General features: G+C 43.5%; 1 protein-coding gene across 10 annotated transcripts in view; it reads left to right on the plus strand.

The window, feature by feature from the left end:
- STK32A (serine/threonine kinase 32A) overlaps window positions 1-15,598 on the plus strand; it is a 109,123-nt gene that overhangs the window by 49,262 nt on the left and 44,263 nt on the right. For all 10 annotated transcript variants that reach the window (XM_078854016.1, XM_078854015.1, XM_078854013.1 and 7 more), the window contains one exon: window positions 5,638-5,811. In XM_078854016.1, the coding sequence (XP_078710142.1) occupies window positions 5,638-5,811 (174 nt within the window). The remainder of the gene's footprint in view (window positions 1-5,637; window positions 5,812-15,598) is intronic.

Genomic DNA, 15,598 nt, shown 5'->3' on the forward strand with positions numbered 1-15,598 from the left:
ACCTCGGAGTTTCCCATTTCTCTTGTAATTATGGTTACCTCCAGCTCCCATGTGGCCACATCCCCAAAATGTGACTGCTAAGCTTTGCTTGTGAACCATGGACCACATTTTTCACTGGATTATTTTGGTTGCTTGGTTTTGGTGATGCTTGCTATTCTATCAAATTGATGAGATACCAGCATGAATAGCCAATAGAAGGATGCTGCCCACAGCTGATCAATAGAGTTGTCTTGTGGGATACTTGGGAAACCTTATGCGATAAATGAAGACATCCAGTGGAGCTACTTAAACTGGAGCAGTAAATAACATCTGCATCCCCTAACTATCTGAGCAACTGGTACTGCACTATTAACAAGGTCTTGGGAACCAGTCTCAGAAAATGCATGTGAATTAATCATTCCTATACAAATCCAAACCTTACTTGTTGTGTTAATTGTGATTTTGAGTGCAGCCTTGTACACCACCTTATGGCTTCATGCTGTGTCATCTTCCTGATTTTGATAGGATTTTTTGGGTCTACATAGGAGGAGACAGGGTAGCCCGTCATAATTAGCAGAGAGAAGCCAAAAGCAGGTACACTGCCAGTTCAGAGCTCAGGCCATATTGCTAATGACATGCTGCTTTTCCAGTAAACCAACCAGCTGGGGCTTAACACCGTTATCTGGGGAAATGGCATGCCTTTCCCCCCCTCAGGCTTCCAAGATATAGGAGTATTTGGGGTCCAGACAGCCTGGCTTTTACTGCCACTTTTTACCTAGCACCATCAAAGTAACTGCATTGGTGACTTGTTACAACTGCACCAGGGTATAGTGATCAGCAGTAGCCTGTTTACAGGTTTTTGTGTTATTCCCTAGTGCCTCCTGAGTGTACGTGCAGAATAATAACAGTAAAGTTCTCCAGAATGGATTTCAGAAATAGAAACATTTTATTAGCTGATATAGATTTGCTGGCATCAATTCCTGATTACTGGAAAGAGGGAACAAATGCCTGTTGTATCTTGCATGGGGCTGTAGGAAAGGTTTGTAGGCCAAGCCTCCCAAAATAAGGGTGAGTTTAGGGTTCTACTCTGAACCTAAAACAACTGCACAGGTCCACAAATATGCAGCGGATCTAGGCTGTGCTGTTCAGTCAGACCAGCCCCACTGCCTGCGCGATACGCACTCCCTGAGCTGCCTAATCAGTTTGCTCCTTCTCCCCTTGCCTATGTTGCCTGGTTGGGAAGCGAGGCCATGCCTACGTCCTGGTGGCTTCCTCACTTGCCCTCACTGGACACTGGGTGGCCACTCCCTCTGTTACCTAGTTCAACCTCCTCCCACCCCTCCCCAAAGGGAGTAAAAACATTTGAAATGTTGCTGTTCTTACTACTACTGACAGCTACACTGAGATAGGGACATATATAACCCACCCCACCTGGGCTGAAAGCAGGGTTTGAACCAAGGAACTACTTGTCTAAAAGCACGAGCCTCTAGCACATGAGCTAAAGGACTTGTGTCCCGTAGCTAGCAGCAGTAGCAGTGGCCCGGTCAGCAGAAGGGGACAAAGAAAAACTCTTCCCTGATGGGAGAGAGGCAGATACTCCTAGTATGATGGCTAGTGGCTCTGGGCATCCTAACACAGTTCCTAGGGAATGCCCAGTACTCCCCACATACCATAAAAATTACAATGTGTCTGTGTTTTATTACTCACTGTGTTGCAGCCCACATGACCCAAATTCTACAGGATTTACCTACCTCCTATTATGTACTGAATAGCAAAAAGGAGATGGATCACAAGCATCTGCATCTCATGCAGGAGTGCTGGAACAATTCGTATAGTGGGGGTGCTGAGAGCCATTGAACCAAACTGCAAACCCTATGTATGATAGAAACCACTTCAGGCCAGAGGGTGCACCCCCAACACCCTTAGTTCCAGCACCTCTGATCTAATGGCCATGTTCTTTAAGCTAATGCTGTCAGAGCGGGAAAGATAGAAAGGGATTGATCCAATTTCATAACACGCTGAGGACTTTGTCGAGGATTTGGAGAGAGATTACCTAAAGTAGACACAGACAAGAGAAATATCCGACTTCCCAACCTAAATAAACTTGGCTGAGAGCCCTGCTGACAAATAAGGCCTGAAGGGCTTTCAAGATCAGCGGATGGAAAGATGACTTTTGTGGCTGATTGGTTAGTGAGGAGCCATTGGCTCTCTTTTTTAGCATAGACACCCAGGTTGTCCTGTACTGTTGCACAGACTGAAGAACCCTGTATGGAGCAGCATTGACAAGCACCAGCTGAATTGCTCACTGGACTTCTCTCTTACAGACCTTTTTCCCAACAGAATATTTTTTGTCCTCCGTAAAGCTAATCTGAGTCACACACCAGATATGGTAATAATGCCGCGTTGCTAGTGGATAAGTAGATACACCGCAAAACTGCCCTAACTGGAACCCTCATTGGCAGTCTCAGTAGAGCCAAAGACTGAAACCTCCTCTCCACAGAGGTAGTGCCATCAAAACAGCTTTCGGGCAGGCTCTGAGGAAAGTTTGCACTGCTACTGCCTGTTCTGTACGTGTTCTGTGGCCCAACACTGGACTGCCTTGTCCAGCTGCAACTTCTTGCAAGCATAACATTCACTTAAAAACCCCTTCTTTTAAAAGGAAAAAAGTGACCATGATCAGCCACTCTTAGAGGCACATGTGTGTGTTACAGAGCTTTTTGTGACACACAGTTTTACAGTGATTTAAGCCTTCCAATATGATGAAGATTTACACCACTCTGCTGCCTGGTTTGGTTGCTGAAGTTTGTGCAATCTGCTTTGCTTTTTAAGCAAGACAGAACCTGATTCAGCAACCTATTTGCTCATGCTGTTTCCTGGGGGGGGACTCTCTTGGCACGAGAGCAGGCATTTTTCATCTCTCTATTCAGGAGCCTGCTGTGAGCACTGGCTGCTCAGCATCTGGAAAGTATTGGTAACTTGAGCCATCATTTTTACTCCCCGTATTGTAGGCAGAGCTAACAATACCCGTAGTTAAGGTTGCCTGGCACTTTCATTCTAAAACTTTGTTTTCAGTTACTTTTAACTTTGCCCAACTTCAACAGTTTGGGCTGAAATTCCCCATGCTGGACGTCTGCCTCATGCTGAATTTTTTAGGAAAACTTCAGGAAAAATGGTCCAGACTTTTCTGAGAATGAGGTTGGGGGACAAATACATTGTTTGGTGCATTCTGGTTTTTTTAACTGCTTTAGCTGAGAAACTCTAATGCCTGCATGCTTTGGAGCAGGGTCTTGACATTTGGCAGGGTGTGGCCTTTGTGTCAGTGAGGTGCTTTTTGCCATCCCTGTGCCAGTTTGTCCAAATTTGCCCATGTTATAAGACTTTGAAAAATATCAGTGCATGCATGTTTAGTCAAGGCTGGCTAGAGTTTATCAATGAAATTCTCTAAAGACTGCTTCAGCCCCGAGGGACAATGACTGAGCAAGATTTTCTCTGCAATTGCTGTTCCTGGCTAATGTGAGCCATGTTAGGAATTAAGAGGCTGAGATTTTCAGGGAAAGGTTGATGTTGATGGTGGAGCTAGCAATATAAAATCAATGTGTTGTGCATTTATCCCCTCATAGTTAGCTGATGAGCTGCAGTTCATTAACAAAGTCAGTACAACAGTCCTGCTGACTTCAGCATTGATGCTGTTGCACAAACTAAATAGAGTAGACAAATAAGGACAAGCTGATGTCAAATCCCATGGTTTGGAAGCACAACTGAGGCTGAGGTGGGGTTGAGAGTTTAGAGGCAAATGGGACGGGACATTGACAAAACAGGGAATCCGTGTTTGCCAAATGGAAAAGCACAAATTGTTAAGAAAAAATATCAATTTCCTAAGCCCCTAGGGCACTATGGAGAAACTACCCAAAGCATTTAGCTATGTCCAGTCAAACATGCAGAATTTTTGCATTTGAGCTTTCTTTTCTGTCTGTAAGGACAATGGGCTGATGACCTGATCCTAAGCAGAATAATTACTGTTCACTCCCACTGCTTTTAAAAGAGACAGAACTTTACCCAAATGAAATGCCTACTTTTTACTATGTAAAAAAAGTATCCTTCTACTTCAATGTTTGAAACACCTTTTCATCTAGAAAAATGGCTTTTTAATACTTTTCAGTCACAACTTTACGCTGCACTTTATAACTATTAAGTGTCCTCACAACACCACTATGAAGTAGGTAGTAATTTAAAAGATGGAGGAATCAGGCAGCTAATTTAGGTAACTTGTTCAAGGCTACGGGGGAAGTCAGTATTAGAACAGGGATGGCTTTCATTCCCAGGGCCAGACATCTCCTTCTCCTATTAAAATTAGATGGCACCTTTCTGTTTAAGAAAAAAACTGGCACGTTGTTGCCTTTTAGACTATCACCTTTGATGGCATCTGTAACAAGGTAACAAGTAGCTAGTCTATGTTTTTCAGATGTATGTACACAGCACAATGATGTGGCACACTCTGTATTCTTCTGCCAGTATTAACTCAGGGGCACCTGCACAGTATGAACTGCTGCTGTGTCTCTCTCTCACTGGGTGTAGTTAATTGGATAACCAAACAGATGTGCCCAGATCAATCCAGTCATGAAATTGCCACAGAAATGTAAATAGAAGTGTGTGTAATTCAGCCATAATTACATATACCGGTATGCATTGTGCCTTATTGAAATTAAAGAACACACTTTGAAAAATAACAGTATTGTCAAGGTCTCTCTTCAATTTGTTAAAAATATTTTTCCCTTCTTCCCTAAAATAACTCTTTGGAAGCTTGAAAACAAAATCTGCTTCTCTGTTGATCTTCCCTCCCTTCCGACATTTGTGAATGAACCAGCACAAGGCTGATTTATTATTTTACGGTTGCTCATAAGCACTGGATTGTTGACCCTGAGTATTACTTTCTTATTTAGAAATAATGACAGCTGTGAACCAATTCCTTTTTCAAAAATACATGTATAAAGATGTACAGAGATATTTAGAGAGAGACAAAGTCTTCATCAGTAATCAGTACATTTATCTCAAATCTGATTAGTGTTAATACTATGAACTTACATACAGTATCAGACACAGACATTGATCTAATTTGAAAAATTAGGGACCCAGTCTCATGAGATGCTGAATGCCCTCAGCTCAGCAGGATTGCAAGAGTTCCCAGCACCATTCTGGATTGGGCCCATAGGCTAAGTCTACACTGCAATTAGACACCCTCGGCTGGCCTGTGCCAGCTGACTCGGGTTTGGGCTGCAGGGTTGTTCCATTGCAGTGTAGACCTCCGGGCTCTGGGAGCCTTCCAGGTCACAGAGTACTAGAGCCTGGGCTCCAGCCTGAGCCCAGAAGTTGACACTGCAGTGAAACAGCCCCGCAGCCCGAGCCCTGCGAGCCCGAGTCCGCTGGCACGGGCCAGCCACGGGTGTCTAATTGCAGTATAGACATACCATGTGTGTCTGTAAAACGTAGTCTAGTCCACACATATGAGTGGGAGTGACAAAATCCCATATAAGTATGTAGCAGTATAATAATTTTGGTCAGATGTGGCAGTTGAGGGCAGCACTCTTGATCCCTTTTTCTTTGAACGTTACCTCTCCTGAGTCAAGACTTGGCTGTAGCATGGTGTTTTTGCTCTCTCAGGTACTCATTCCAAGACGAGGAGGACATGTTCATGGTGGTGGATCTTCTTCTTGGAGGGGACCTGCGTTATCATCTACAGCAAAATGTCCGATTTCAAGAAGGCACTGTGAAACTCTTCATCTGTGAACTGGCTTTGGCACTAGACTATCTCCAGGGTAGACACATCATCCACAGGTCAGTCAGGGGCTTCAAAGGTGGGTTGATGTTGACATTCTGTTGTTGTGTCTTGTTACGCATTACCTTATGGCTGAGGCAGAACCAATGGAGGTAATTTGTTTTAAACTGTAGCTATGAGAAAAAGACGTCAGCTTGTTACTGAATATCTCTGAGTCACAGCTGCCAACTTTACTCATTTTTGATGCCATCCCCTAAGTGGAGCAAGGTGCATTCCATTCTGCCTCATGCATGATTGCTACAAAGTTAATCACATTTTGATTAATAATTTTTATGGCTGACGATATTCGAAGCAGAAAGAACACAGCTTGATTTTCTGTTAGCAGGGGAGCCTGCTCTGTTAGTTGTAAGAAAAATGTTTTAATTTGTAAACTGAGGTAATTTGATAGGGAAATCATTGTTGGAAAGTAAATGGGATCATGGTCAGAAAATAATACCTACCCACATGTATGGTGACTTTTACTTGACAACCTCCGAGTGCCTTACAAAGGAAGTATTTTTATCTCTTTTTTACACAAAGGGAAATTGAAGCCTAGTGAGGTTAAGCAACTTGCCCTTTATCCTACAGAAGTCAGTAGCAGAATCAGGAGTCCTGACAAAGGTTTCAAGTTCTAACCACTTGTCCATGTATGGGTCCAAGTTGCATTGTTTTGAACTGTTCTTTGGCCAACTTTTCTTGGTTCAGGTCTTTCCCAGCGCTCAGGTTTGGGAAGCACTTTGGAGGCAATGTATATCTATAGGAATTAGAAGTGAAAAAGGTATGTTAAGTCATCTGCTTCATTCCTCCCAGGTCAGTGTGGGATACATAGCTTCTAAAACGTCTCCCATCATTCAACAGTGAAACTTGTAGGAGCATGGACACTGTGAAAGAAGTCTTTTCCAGGCTGCCTTGGCTGGGAGGAGGGTGCCCATGATGTGGAGCATCAGGATGAGGTAGAGAGTCTAAGCGAGAGGAAATGTTTTAGTAAAGGATATAATAACAATATTCGTCTGTCTTGTCCCTCACTGATGTGGAAGGAGAAGCAGAAGCTTAGGGACAGGGCAGAAAACTCACATTTGTGTCTTCCTGAAATCTTTTCTTAGGGAAGTTTTTAAGGTTTTACATATTTCTAATGCGGAGAGCACGTTATTTCCCTCCCTTGGGCAGATACCATAGAATATTTTTCCACTCACCCTGCAAGAAGATATGACTACTAGATTTAATTAGCTCCAGCTCCTCAATGTCAGACTTATCCATTGAAGGAAATGCAGTGGAGAATCATAGAATCATAGAATATCAGGGTTGGAAGGGACCCCAGAAGGTCATCTAGTCCAACCCCCTGCTCAAAGCAGGACCAATTCCCAGTTAAATCATCCCAGCCAGGGCTTTGTCAAGCCTGACCTTAAAAACCTCTAAGGAAGGAGATTCTACCACCTCCCTAGGTAACGCATTCCAGTGTTTCACCACCCTCTTAGTGAAAAAGTTTTTCCTAATATCCAATCTAAACCTCCCCCACTGCAACTTGAGACCATTACTCCTCGTTCTGTCATCTGCTACCATTGAGAACAGTCTAGAGCCATCCTCTTTGGAACCCCCTTTCAGGTAGTTGAAAGCAGCTATCAAATCCCCCCTCATTCTTCTCTTCTGCAGGCTAAACAATCCCAGCTCCCTCAGCCTCTCCTCAGAACTCATGTGTTCCAGTCCCCTAATCATTTTTGTTGCCCTTCGCTGGACTCTCTCCAATTTATCCACATCCTTCTTGAAGTGTGGGGCCCAAAACTGGACACAGTACTCCAGATGAGGCCTCACCAATGTCGAATAGAGGGGAACGATCACGTCCCTCGATCTGCTCGCTATGCCCCTACTTATACATCCCAAAATGCCATTGGCCTTCTTGGCAACAAGGGCACACTGCTGACTCATATCCAGCTTCTCGTCCACTGTCACCCCTAGGTCCTTTTCTGCAGAACTGCTGCCTAGCCATTCGGTCCCTAGTCTGTAGCTGTGCATTGGGTTCTTCCGTCCTAAGTGCAGGACCCTGCACTTATCCTTATTGAACCTCATCAGATTCCTTTTGGCCCAATCTTCCAATTGGTCTAGGTCCTTCTGTATCCTATCCCTCCCCTCCAGCGTATCTACCACTCCTCCCAGTTTAGTATCATCCGCAAACTTGCTGAGAGTGCAATCCACACCATCCTCCAGATCATTTATGAAGATATTGAATAAAACCGGCCCCAGGACCGACCCTTGGGGCACTCCACTTGATACCGGCTGCCAACTAGACATGGAGCCATTGATCACTACCCGTTGAGCCCGACAATTTAGCCAGCTTTCTACCCACCTTATAGTGCATTCATCCAGCCCATACTTCCTTAACTTGCTGACAAGAATACTATGGGAGACCGTGTCAAAAGCTTTGCTAAAGTCAAGAAACAATACATCCACTGCTTTCCCTTCATCCACAGAACCAGTAATCTCATCATAAAAGGCGATTAGATTAGTCAGGCATGACCTTCCCTTGGTGAATCCATGCTGGCTGTTCCTGATCACTTTCCTCTCATGCAAGTGCTTCAGGATTGATTCTTTGAGGACCTGCTCCATGATTTTTCCAGGGACTGAGGTGAGGCTGACTGGCCTGTAGTTCCCAGGATCTTCCTTCTTCCCTTTTTTAAAGATTGGCACTACATTAGCCTTTTTCCAGTCATCCGGGACTTCCCCGGTTCGCCACGAGTTTTCAAAGATAATGGCCAGTGGCTCTGCAATCACAGCCGCCAATTCCTTCAGCACTCTCGGATGCAACTCATCCGGCCCCATGGACTTGTGCACGTCCAGCTTTTCTAAATAGTCCCTAACCGCCTCTATCTCCACAGAGGGCTGGCCATCTCTTCCGCATTTTGTGATGCCCAGCGCAGCAGTCTGGGAGCTGACCTTGTTAATGAAAACAGAGGCAAAAAAAGCATTGAGTACATTAGCTTTTTCCACATCCTCTGTCACTAGGTTGCCTCCCTCATTCAGTAAGGGGCCCACACATTCCTTGGCTTTCTTCTTGTTGCCAACATACCTGAAGAAACCCTTCTTGTTACTCTTGACATCTCTGGCTAGCTGCAGCTCCAGGTGCGATTTGGCCCTCCTGATAACATTCCTACATGCCCGAGCAATATTTTTATACTCTTCCCTGGTCATATGTCCAACCTTCCACTTCTTGTAAGCTTCTTTTTTATGTTTAAGATCCGCTAGGATTTCACCATTAAGCCAAGTTGGTCGCCTGCCATATTTACTATTCTTTCGACTCATCGGGATGGTTTGTCCCTGTAACCTCAACAGGGATTCCTTGAAATACAGCCAGCTCTCCTGGACTCCTTTCCCCTTCAAGTTAGTCCCCCAGGGGATCCTGGCCATCCGTTCCCTGAGGGAGTCGAAGTCTGCTTTCCTGAAGTCCAGGGTCCGTATCCTGCTGCTTACCTTTGTTCCCTGCGTCAGGATCCTGAACTCAACCAACTCATGGTCACTGCCTCCCAGATTCCCATCCACTTTTGCTTCCCCCACTAATTCTACCCGGTTTGTGAGCAGCAGGTCAAGAAAAGCACCCCCCCTAGTTGGCTCCTCTAGCACTTGCGCCAGGAAATTGTCCCCTACGCTTTCCAAAAAGACATCTCTATTGGGATCTCTGTTGCATTTGAAGTTGTAGACAGCAGGGCTAACTCTGTGTAACAAACAGAAGGAATAGGAATGGAAATAGATGCCCCTTCTCCTATATATGAATTAAATGCCTCTCTCAATGTTGGGAATTTCTCACTGGAGTTTGTGCATGGCCAATGAAGCACAATTTGTATTCCTCCGACCAATGAAAGACCTTCTGCTATCTTATATCTTATAGGTGGTATGTCCATTAGCATGAATGGTAGCTCCAGTAGGATATGGGGTGGTAGTATATGGCAGAAGGAAACTGCCCCTGCGGTTCACAGGATACCACCTGCTCTGCAAGGTATCTATCACAAGGGGGGAAAAGAGAACTTTGATAACAGGTGATTTTTGAAGGGGACCTTGAATTTCCACATCTCTTGTTCTGGTTCCTTTCCTTTGCTTGCTTTATTCAGCTATGTTGGATGACAGAGAATGTTCAAAATTTGGAGGAAGTGATTACTTGCTTTTAAAAATACCCATAAGAATAACAAAACTAATTACAATCAGCCCTCAGGACCTAATTGCAACCATCCCTCAGAAGAATAATTTCATGGAAACTAATTATTACAACTGAACACTACCAAAGACGAATTTATATTTGTCTTTTAAAGTCTGATTTTAAAAAAAAATGTATTCTTGACTGAATTACTAATGTGAGATTAAAAGATAGTTTATGCAATACAGGGAAGTGATAGGTCACCTTCCATCACAATCCCATTATGATTGATATTTGGTATCTTTAAGCCCAAAGAGGCAGTAATGTCAGGTTCCAAATGCAGACATTACTGGTGGGATTTTTTTTTTAACTTCTGGAACAATGGTACAGCTTAATTAGACAACTAGTTATAAAAATACAGTAAATGTGATGCCAGAGGGTGAATCTGATGCCTTCCTTTTCTATATAAAACTCACTACTTTAAGCAAAATAATAGGAATTGGCCAATATGCTGCATTTGTACATCATGGCCATAGTCTCTGCTGGTATAAATGGATGAAACTCCGTTTAAGTCAATAGAGCTATGTCCATTTCTATGAGCAGAGAATTTTTCTCTGTTTCAGTTTATAACAACATCATACTTCTATTACCTCTCATCCTGAATGATCACAAATATCTTTACAAACCTAATAATCTGATATACAAACTGTACACAGGGTTCAAGTCATTCTACATTGAAATGCAGCCACCACAGGGGAGAAGCACAGCTGCTGTTTGTTTTTTCAGTGCACAGCAAATAACGTGCAACAATTTAAGTCAGGAAGTAAAGGATCCACCCTGTGCAATTACAATTGCTTTGGGAGCTTATGTAGGTGCCTAGATGCTACAGTGATCGGTGGAGGGGGGGAAGGCATAGAAGTACCAAGAGAGAGAAGTGAAAATGACCTAAAGTAAAATGTAGCTAGGATCTCGGGTAGCACCCTACTCTTGAGAACAGTGCTATGGAATCTTTAATAGCCACACGTTATCCAGACATCGTTTTTACAATTTATCTCACAGATGCCACCTCCATCAACACACAGCTGCCTAATATCATGTTAGGACATTGGTTTGGTACTGACTGAGAGGAACGAGTGTCATCTACTGAATCACTAACGCCAGCCCCTGTGGTGCTCTGTGTGTTCCTTGGAGCTTTCAATAACTTTAATACAGGGATAGACCACCCTAATGATATCTTACATAAGAACGGCCATACTGGGTCAGACCAATCATCCATCTAATCCAGTATCCTGTCTTCCAACAGTGGACCGTGACAGATGCTTCAGAGGGAATGCACAGGACAGGGTAATTATCGAGTGATCCATCTCATCATCCAGTTCCAGCTTCTATCAGTGAGAAATTTAAGACCCCCAGAGCATGTGGTTGCATTCCTGGCCACCTGGGCTAATAGCTATTGAAAGAGCTATCCTCCATGAAGTTATCTAATTCCTCTTTGAACCCAGTTATACTTTTGGCCTTCACAACATCCCCTGGCAATGAGTTCCACAGGTTGACTGTGCATTGTGTGCAGAAGTACATCCTTAAGTTAGTTTTTACCCTGCTGTCTATTAATTTCATTGGGTAACCCCTGCTGCTTGTGTTATGTGATACGGTAAATAACACTCCCTTATTCACTTTCTCCACGACATTCGTGATTTTATGAACTTCTATCATATCCCTGCTTAGTCATCTCTCTTCTAAGCTGATCAGTCCCTGTCTTTTAATTTCTTCTCATAGAGAAGCTGTTCCATACCCCTCATCATTTGTTGCCCATCACTGTACCTTTTCCAATTCAAATATATCTTTTTTTGGATGGAGTGACCAGAACTACATGCAGAATTCAAGGTGTGAGTGTACCGTAGATTTATATAGTGGCATTATGGTATATTCTGTCTTATTATCTATCGCTTTCCTGGTGGTTCCTAATATTCCGCTAGCTTTTTTTGATTGCTGCTGCATGTTGAGGAGATGTTTTCAGAGAACTATCCACAATGGCGCCAATATCTCTTTCTTGAATGGTAACAGCTAATTTAGACTCCATCATTTTGTATGTACAGCTGGGATTATGTTTTCCAATGTGCATTACTTTGCACTTATCAACACTGAATTTCATCTGCCATTTTGATGCCGAGTCACCCAGTTTTATGAGATCCCTTCGTAACTCTTTGCAGTCAGTTTTGGACTTACCTATCATGAGTAATTTTGTATCATCAGCAAATTTTGCTACCTCACTGTTCACCCCCTTTTCCAGATCATTTATGAATATGTTTAACACTTTCACTGGTGCCTCTTAATTTGTTTGACCATATAAATTAATTTGCCTCTCCAAGGCATTGTGATGGCAAAGAATGCAGGGAGGTTTAAATCAGTTAGTTGTAAATGATCATTTGGAATCGCTAGAGGCATAGGTTCCCCTTGTTCTTCCACATGACCTTCTGTTCTGGCAAGAGGCCTGCAACACTAATCGTATGTTCCATTCAGTGGAATCTCACTGTTTGTGTATTGTTTTCAAATGACCAGCAGGTGCCTTCTGATTCTTTTGGTTGGCCTTGATAGCACATGAGTTTCTGGTGCAGTGTGTTATTCCAATGACCAGTTCAATAGAAATCCATTAAAGACTTGCAGTCTTTACTCAGGAAAAAAAAAACAATTAATCCAGTGGAATTTTGTTTGAGTAAGGACTGTAGGATTTGGCTTTAAAGGGATAAATTGGTTGCATCAAAGTGTTGTTACTTCCTGCTTCTGCTACTGTATGCATTACCAACATAACACGCCAGAGGCCTTTGGAATGAATATCTGTTAATAGGCAACACAGCTAAGGAATATAAAAAAGGGAAGAAGAGAATGAATTTAAATATTGCTACAATAAGATTTATATCATAATAATTCCATGAAATCAGCTCAGCAAGAAACTCTGAGGTGTGAAGCTGTAGAAACAAGGCACTGCACAAAATTTGAATACGATATGATTAAGAACACAATATAGTAACAAAAAAACCCCAACCCAATATGTTAATGATCGTTAAAATGAGTCAGTGTCACTAGAAAGGGAAGGAGCATCCTACACAGGAGCCAGTGAAGCTTAAAATACCTTTGAGTCTGATGTTTTACAAATGTGACAAACAGAAAAAGGCCTGACTTTCAATATTCTCATAGGAATAATTCATCCCTCAATTAAGAAGAATCCCAGCCCTGTTGAAGAGTTCAGCTCTTTCAGCTTGAGACTGGCTCTGGCATGTTAGAGCTCCTATTTTGTCAGCAGTTTTATTTTTTTTTTCTTTTTCTTTTGTTTGAACACATGCCTGGATTTCTGCTTTGTGATGCGTGGATCTCTCTGCAACCAGGCACAGTTTAGCTGCCCCTTTCAAACTACTTGCCCACAGACACCACTTTGCTCTGGGAAACAAAACTGTAGAGTGGTAATGAGGGTATTGGGTTAACATCTCTACCCTGCAGCTGCTCACCAGCCAACAAATAATGGATGAGTATGAATTACACATTGTGAAGTAGGGGATAAGGTTTCTTTGGTGTGGACGCAGCGGCAAGATGAGGACAGACACATGGATGGATTTTAGTGGCAGCCGGCAACTTTTATTAAACATTAACCAGGGGAGGTGCACAACTTGCCTGTTGCCCATAGATGTTGCCTGTTGCCAAAAGATGCTCCACATGGCTGCCGTTCCACATTAAATCCTGGGAGCTGGGGAATGCTGGCCAATCAACAACCCTTCTCACTATCTCCCTCCCTCACTGCTGGGATTGCCCCCTTTCACCGCTGGCCCCATCAAGTTCCCTCATCTGCTGGTAGGTAGCGTTGCATTTGTACTAGGGACGAAGTGCCAAAGCCTCAGGCCAGTGCCTGGTTTGAGTAGCTGGGCTGGGCATGTGCATAAGGGAGCAGTGGGGAGAAATCCTAACTCCCAGGTTGACGTTGTGACTATAATTTTTGATGTTATTAATTTATTTCTTTATGGTCATTCCGAGAGGCCCCAGTCAAGTGCTAGGGAGTGAACACGTTAGACCAAGAAGATGGGCCTGTCCCAAAGAGTTTACAGTATAAAACAAAAGGTGACAGGCAACAAAGAGACAGTTCACGATTTGTGTGATAAGCAGCGGTCACAGCAGCTGCCCCTTGACTTAACCACTGCTGAGGGCCGTGCATCCAGGTATGGGGCGTTTTAAGAAATTTAAAGGAGGACAATGTAGTGGCCTTGTGGATTTTTTCAGAGAGCTCCTCCCGTACACAAGTGGTAGCATGGGAGAAAGCAAGAAGCAACCCTCTGCTCCCATACATGCTTCCCACTATAGGGTTAGGGGTAGAGGATCCTTGGCTCACTCCTGCAGCGCCCTCACAAGTTGACAAAGCTGTGCTGTGCTCCTCATGAAGGGTTTGCATCACCCTGTGTGCTGCCCAGCACAAAAGAACCACACCAGTCCAACTTTCACAGGAGCCTCCATAGCCATTTTTTGTGGTTAACTTATATCAACAGCTGCTATTGGGACTCAACCCACCTTCTAATGACAATAGAAAAAAACAAAACTAAACCAGTCTGGCCTTGTTTTATCATTCCATCTCTATGAAAATCCACAGTTCATTGGAGGATGGCTAAACACTGCACACATACATCCACTAACTAGGAGTTCCTTGCCTATGGGGGGGAGTTTGCTTACTACCCTACATCAGACCTTTAGCAGAGAGGATATACACTGGGACAGAAAACATGCAGCAAAACTATGTCTCTCTTCCCAGTGACAGTTTCCACACACTTTTATTTCAAATAGACTGCAGAATGCAATGTGTCATTCTGTCTTTCCAACAGACACTGTTTAGGAATACAGAGATCTAATCCCTAAAATGTGCATTGTAAAAGGAAGAAATACTCACAGAAAACAGGCCTTAATCTAATGTAACTGAAACTTGTGAAGACTAAAGTCCAACAAGTATTTGATTTATTTGCTTCAGGTTTTTCGTATAAATTGCAGTGATGTGCCGACATCTGACCTTGGCTTACACTGGGTCAAGAGCTAGCCTGCAGTCAGAAAAGTGACTGCAGGAAATACCATCTCAGGTTCCATATTTATTCTTTTCAAGTGTCTTCAGAGCAAACACGTGCCATTTACAGATCAAAAGATTATATGTCTATGATCAGCCATCTTGGAGCATGGTCAGCATCCCAGCACATGTGCTGAAGAACTTTCTGCTACCCAGAGGCACTCTCTGCCTCTTTTTAAGGGAAAACAGCAGCGTACATTCCAGCCCATGTTTCCCCACCTGGGCCAGCACAGGATGACTTTTCAAATATATATGAGGCTCTGAACAAATATGTGTCCTGTGTAGCTCCCAAGGTTTAGGGCAAGATGTGGCTCTAAATTAGAAGAAAATTCCCATTTGCCTTCCTTTACTATCCACTTTCTGCGCTTGCAGTTGAAAGTTACATTACAGTCAGAATTCCAGTGGCATGACCACACCATCTCCAAAGGGCTGGGAATGGCCATCCAGCTGAGCAATAGTGCAGTTGAGCCAGGGCTCTTTAATGCCTTAGAACAAATGCACTAAGCCCTGAAAAAAACAGCCTTTCTGCTCCAGAAACTTTCACAAGAAGCGGAAGCTACCCTTAAGGAGCGTGACATGCAATCAGAGCTGCAGC

This window comes from Lepidochelys kempii, chromosome 8 (genome assembly GCF_965140285.1).
Source record: "Lepidochelys kempii isolate rLepKem1 chromosome 8, rLepKem1.hap1, whole genome shotgun sequence".
In the NCBI taxonomy this organism is placed as follows: Eukaryota; Metazoa; Chordata; order Testudines; family Cheloniidae; genus Lepidochelys; species Lepidochelys kempii.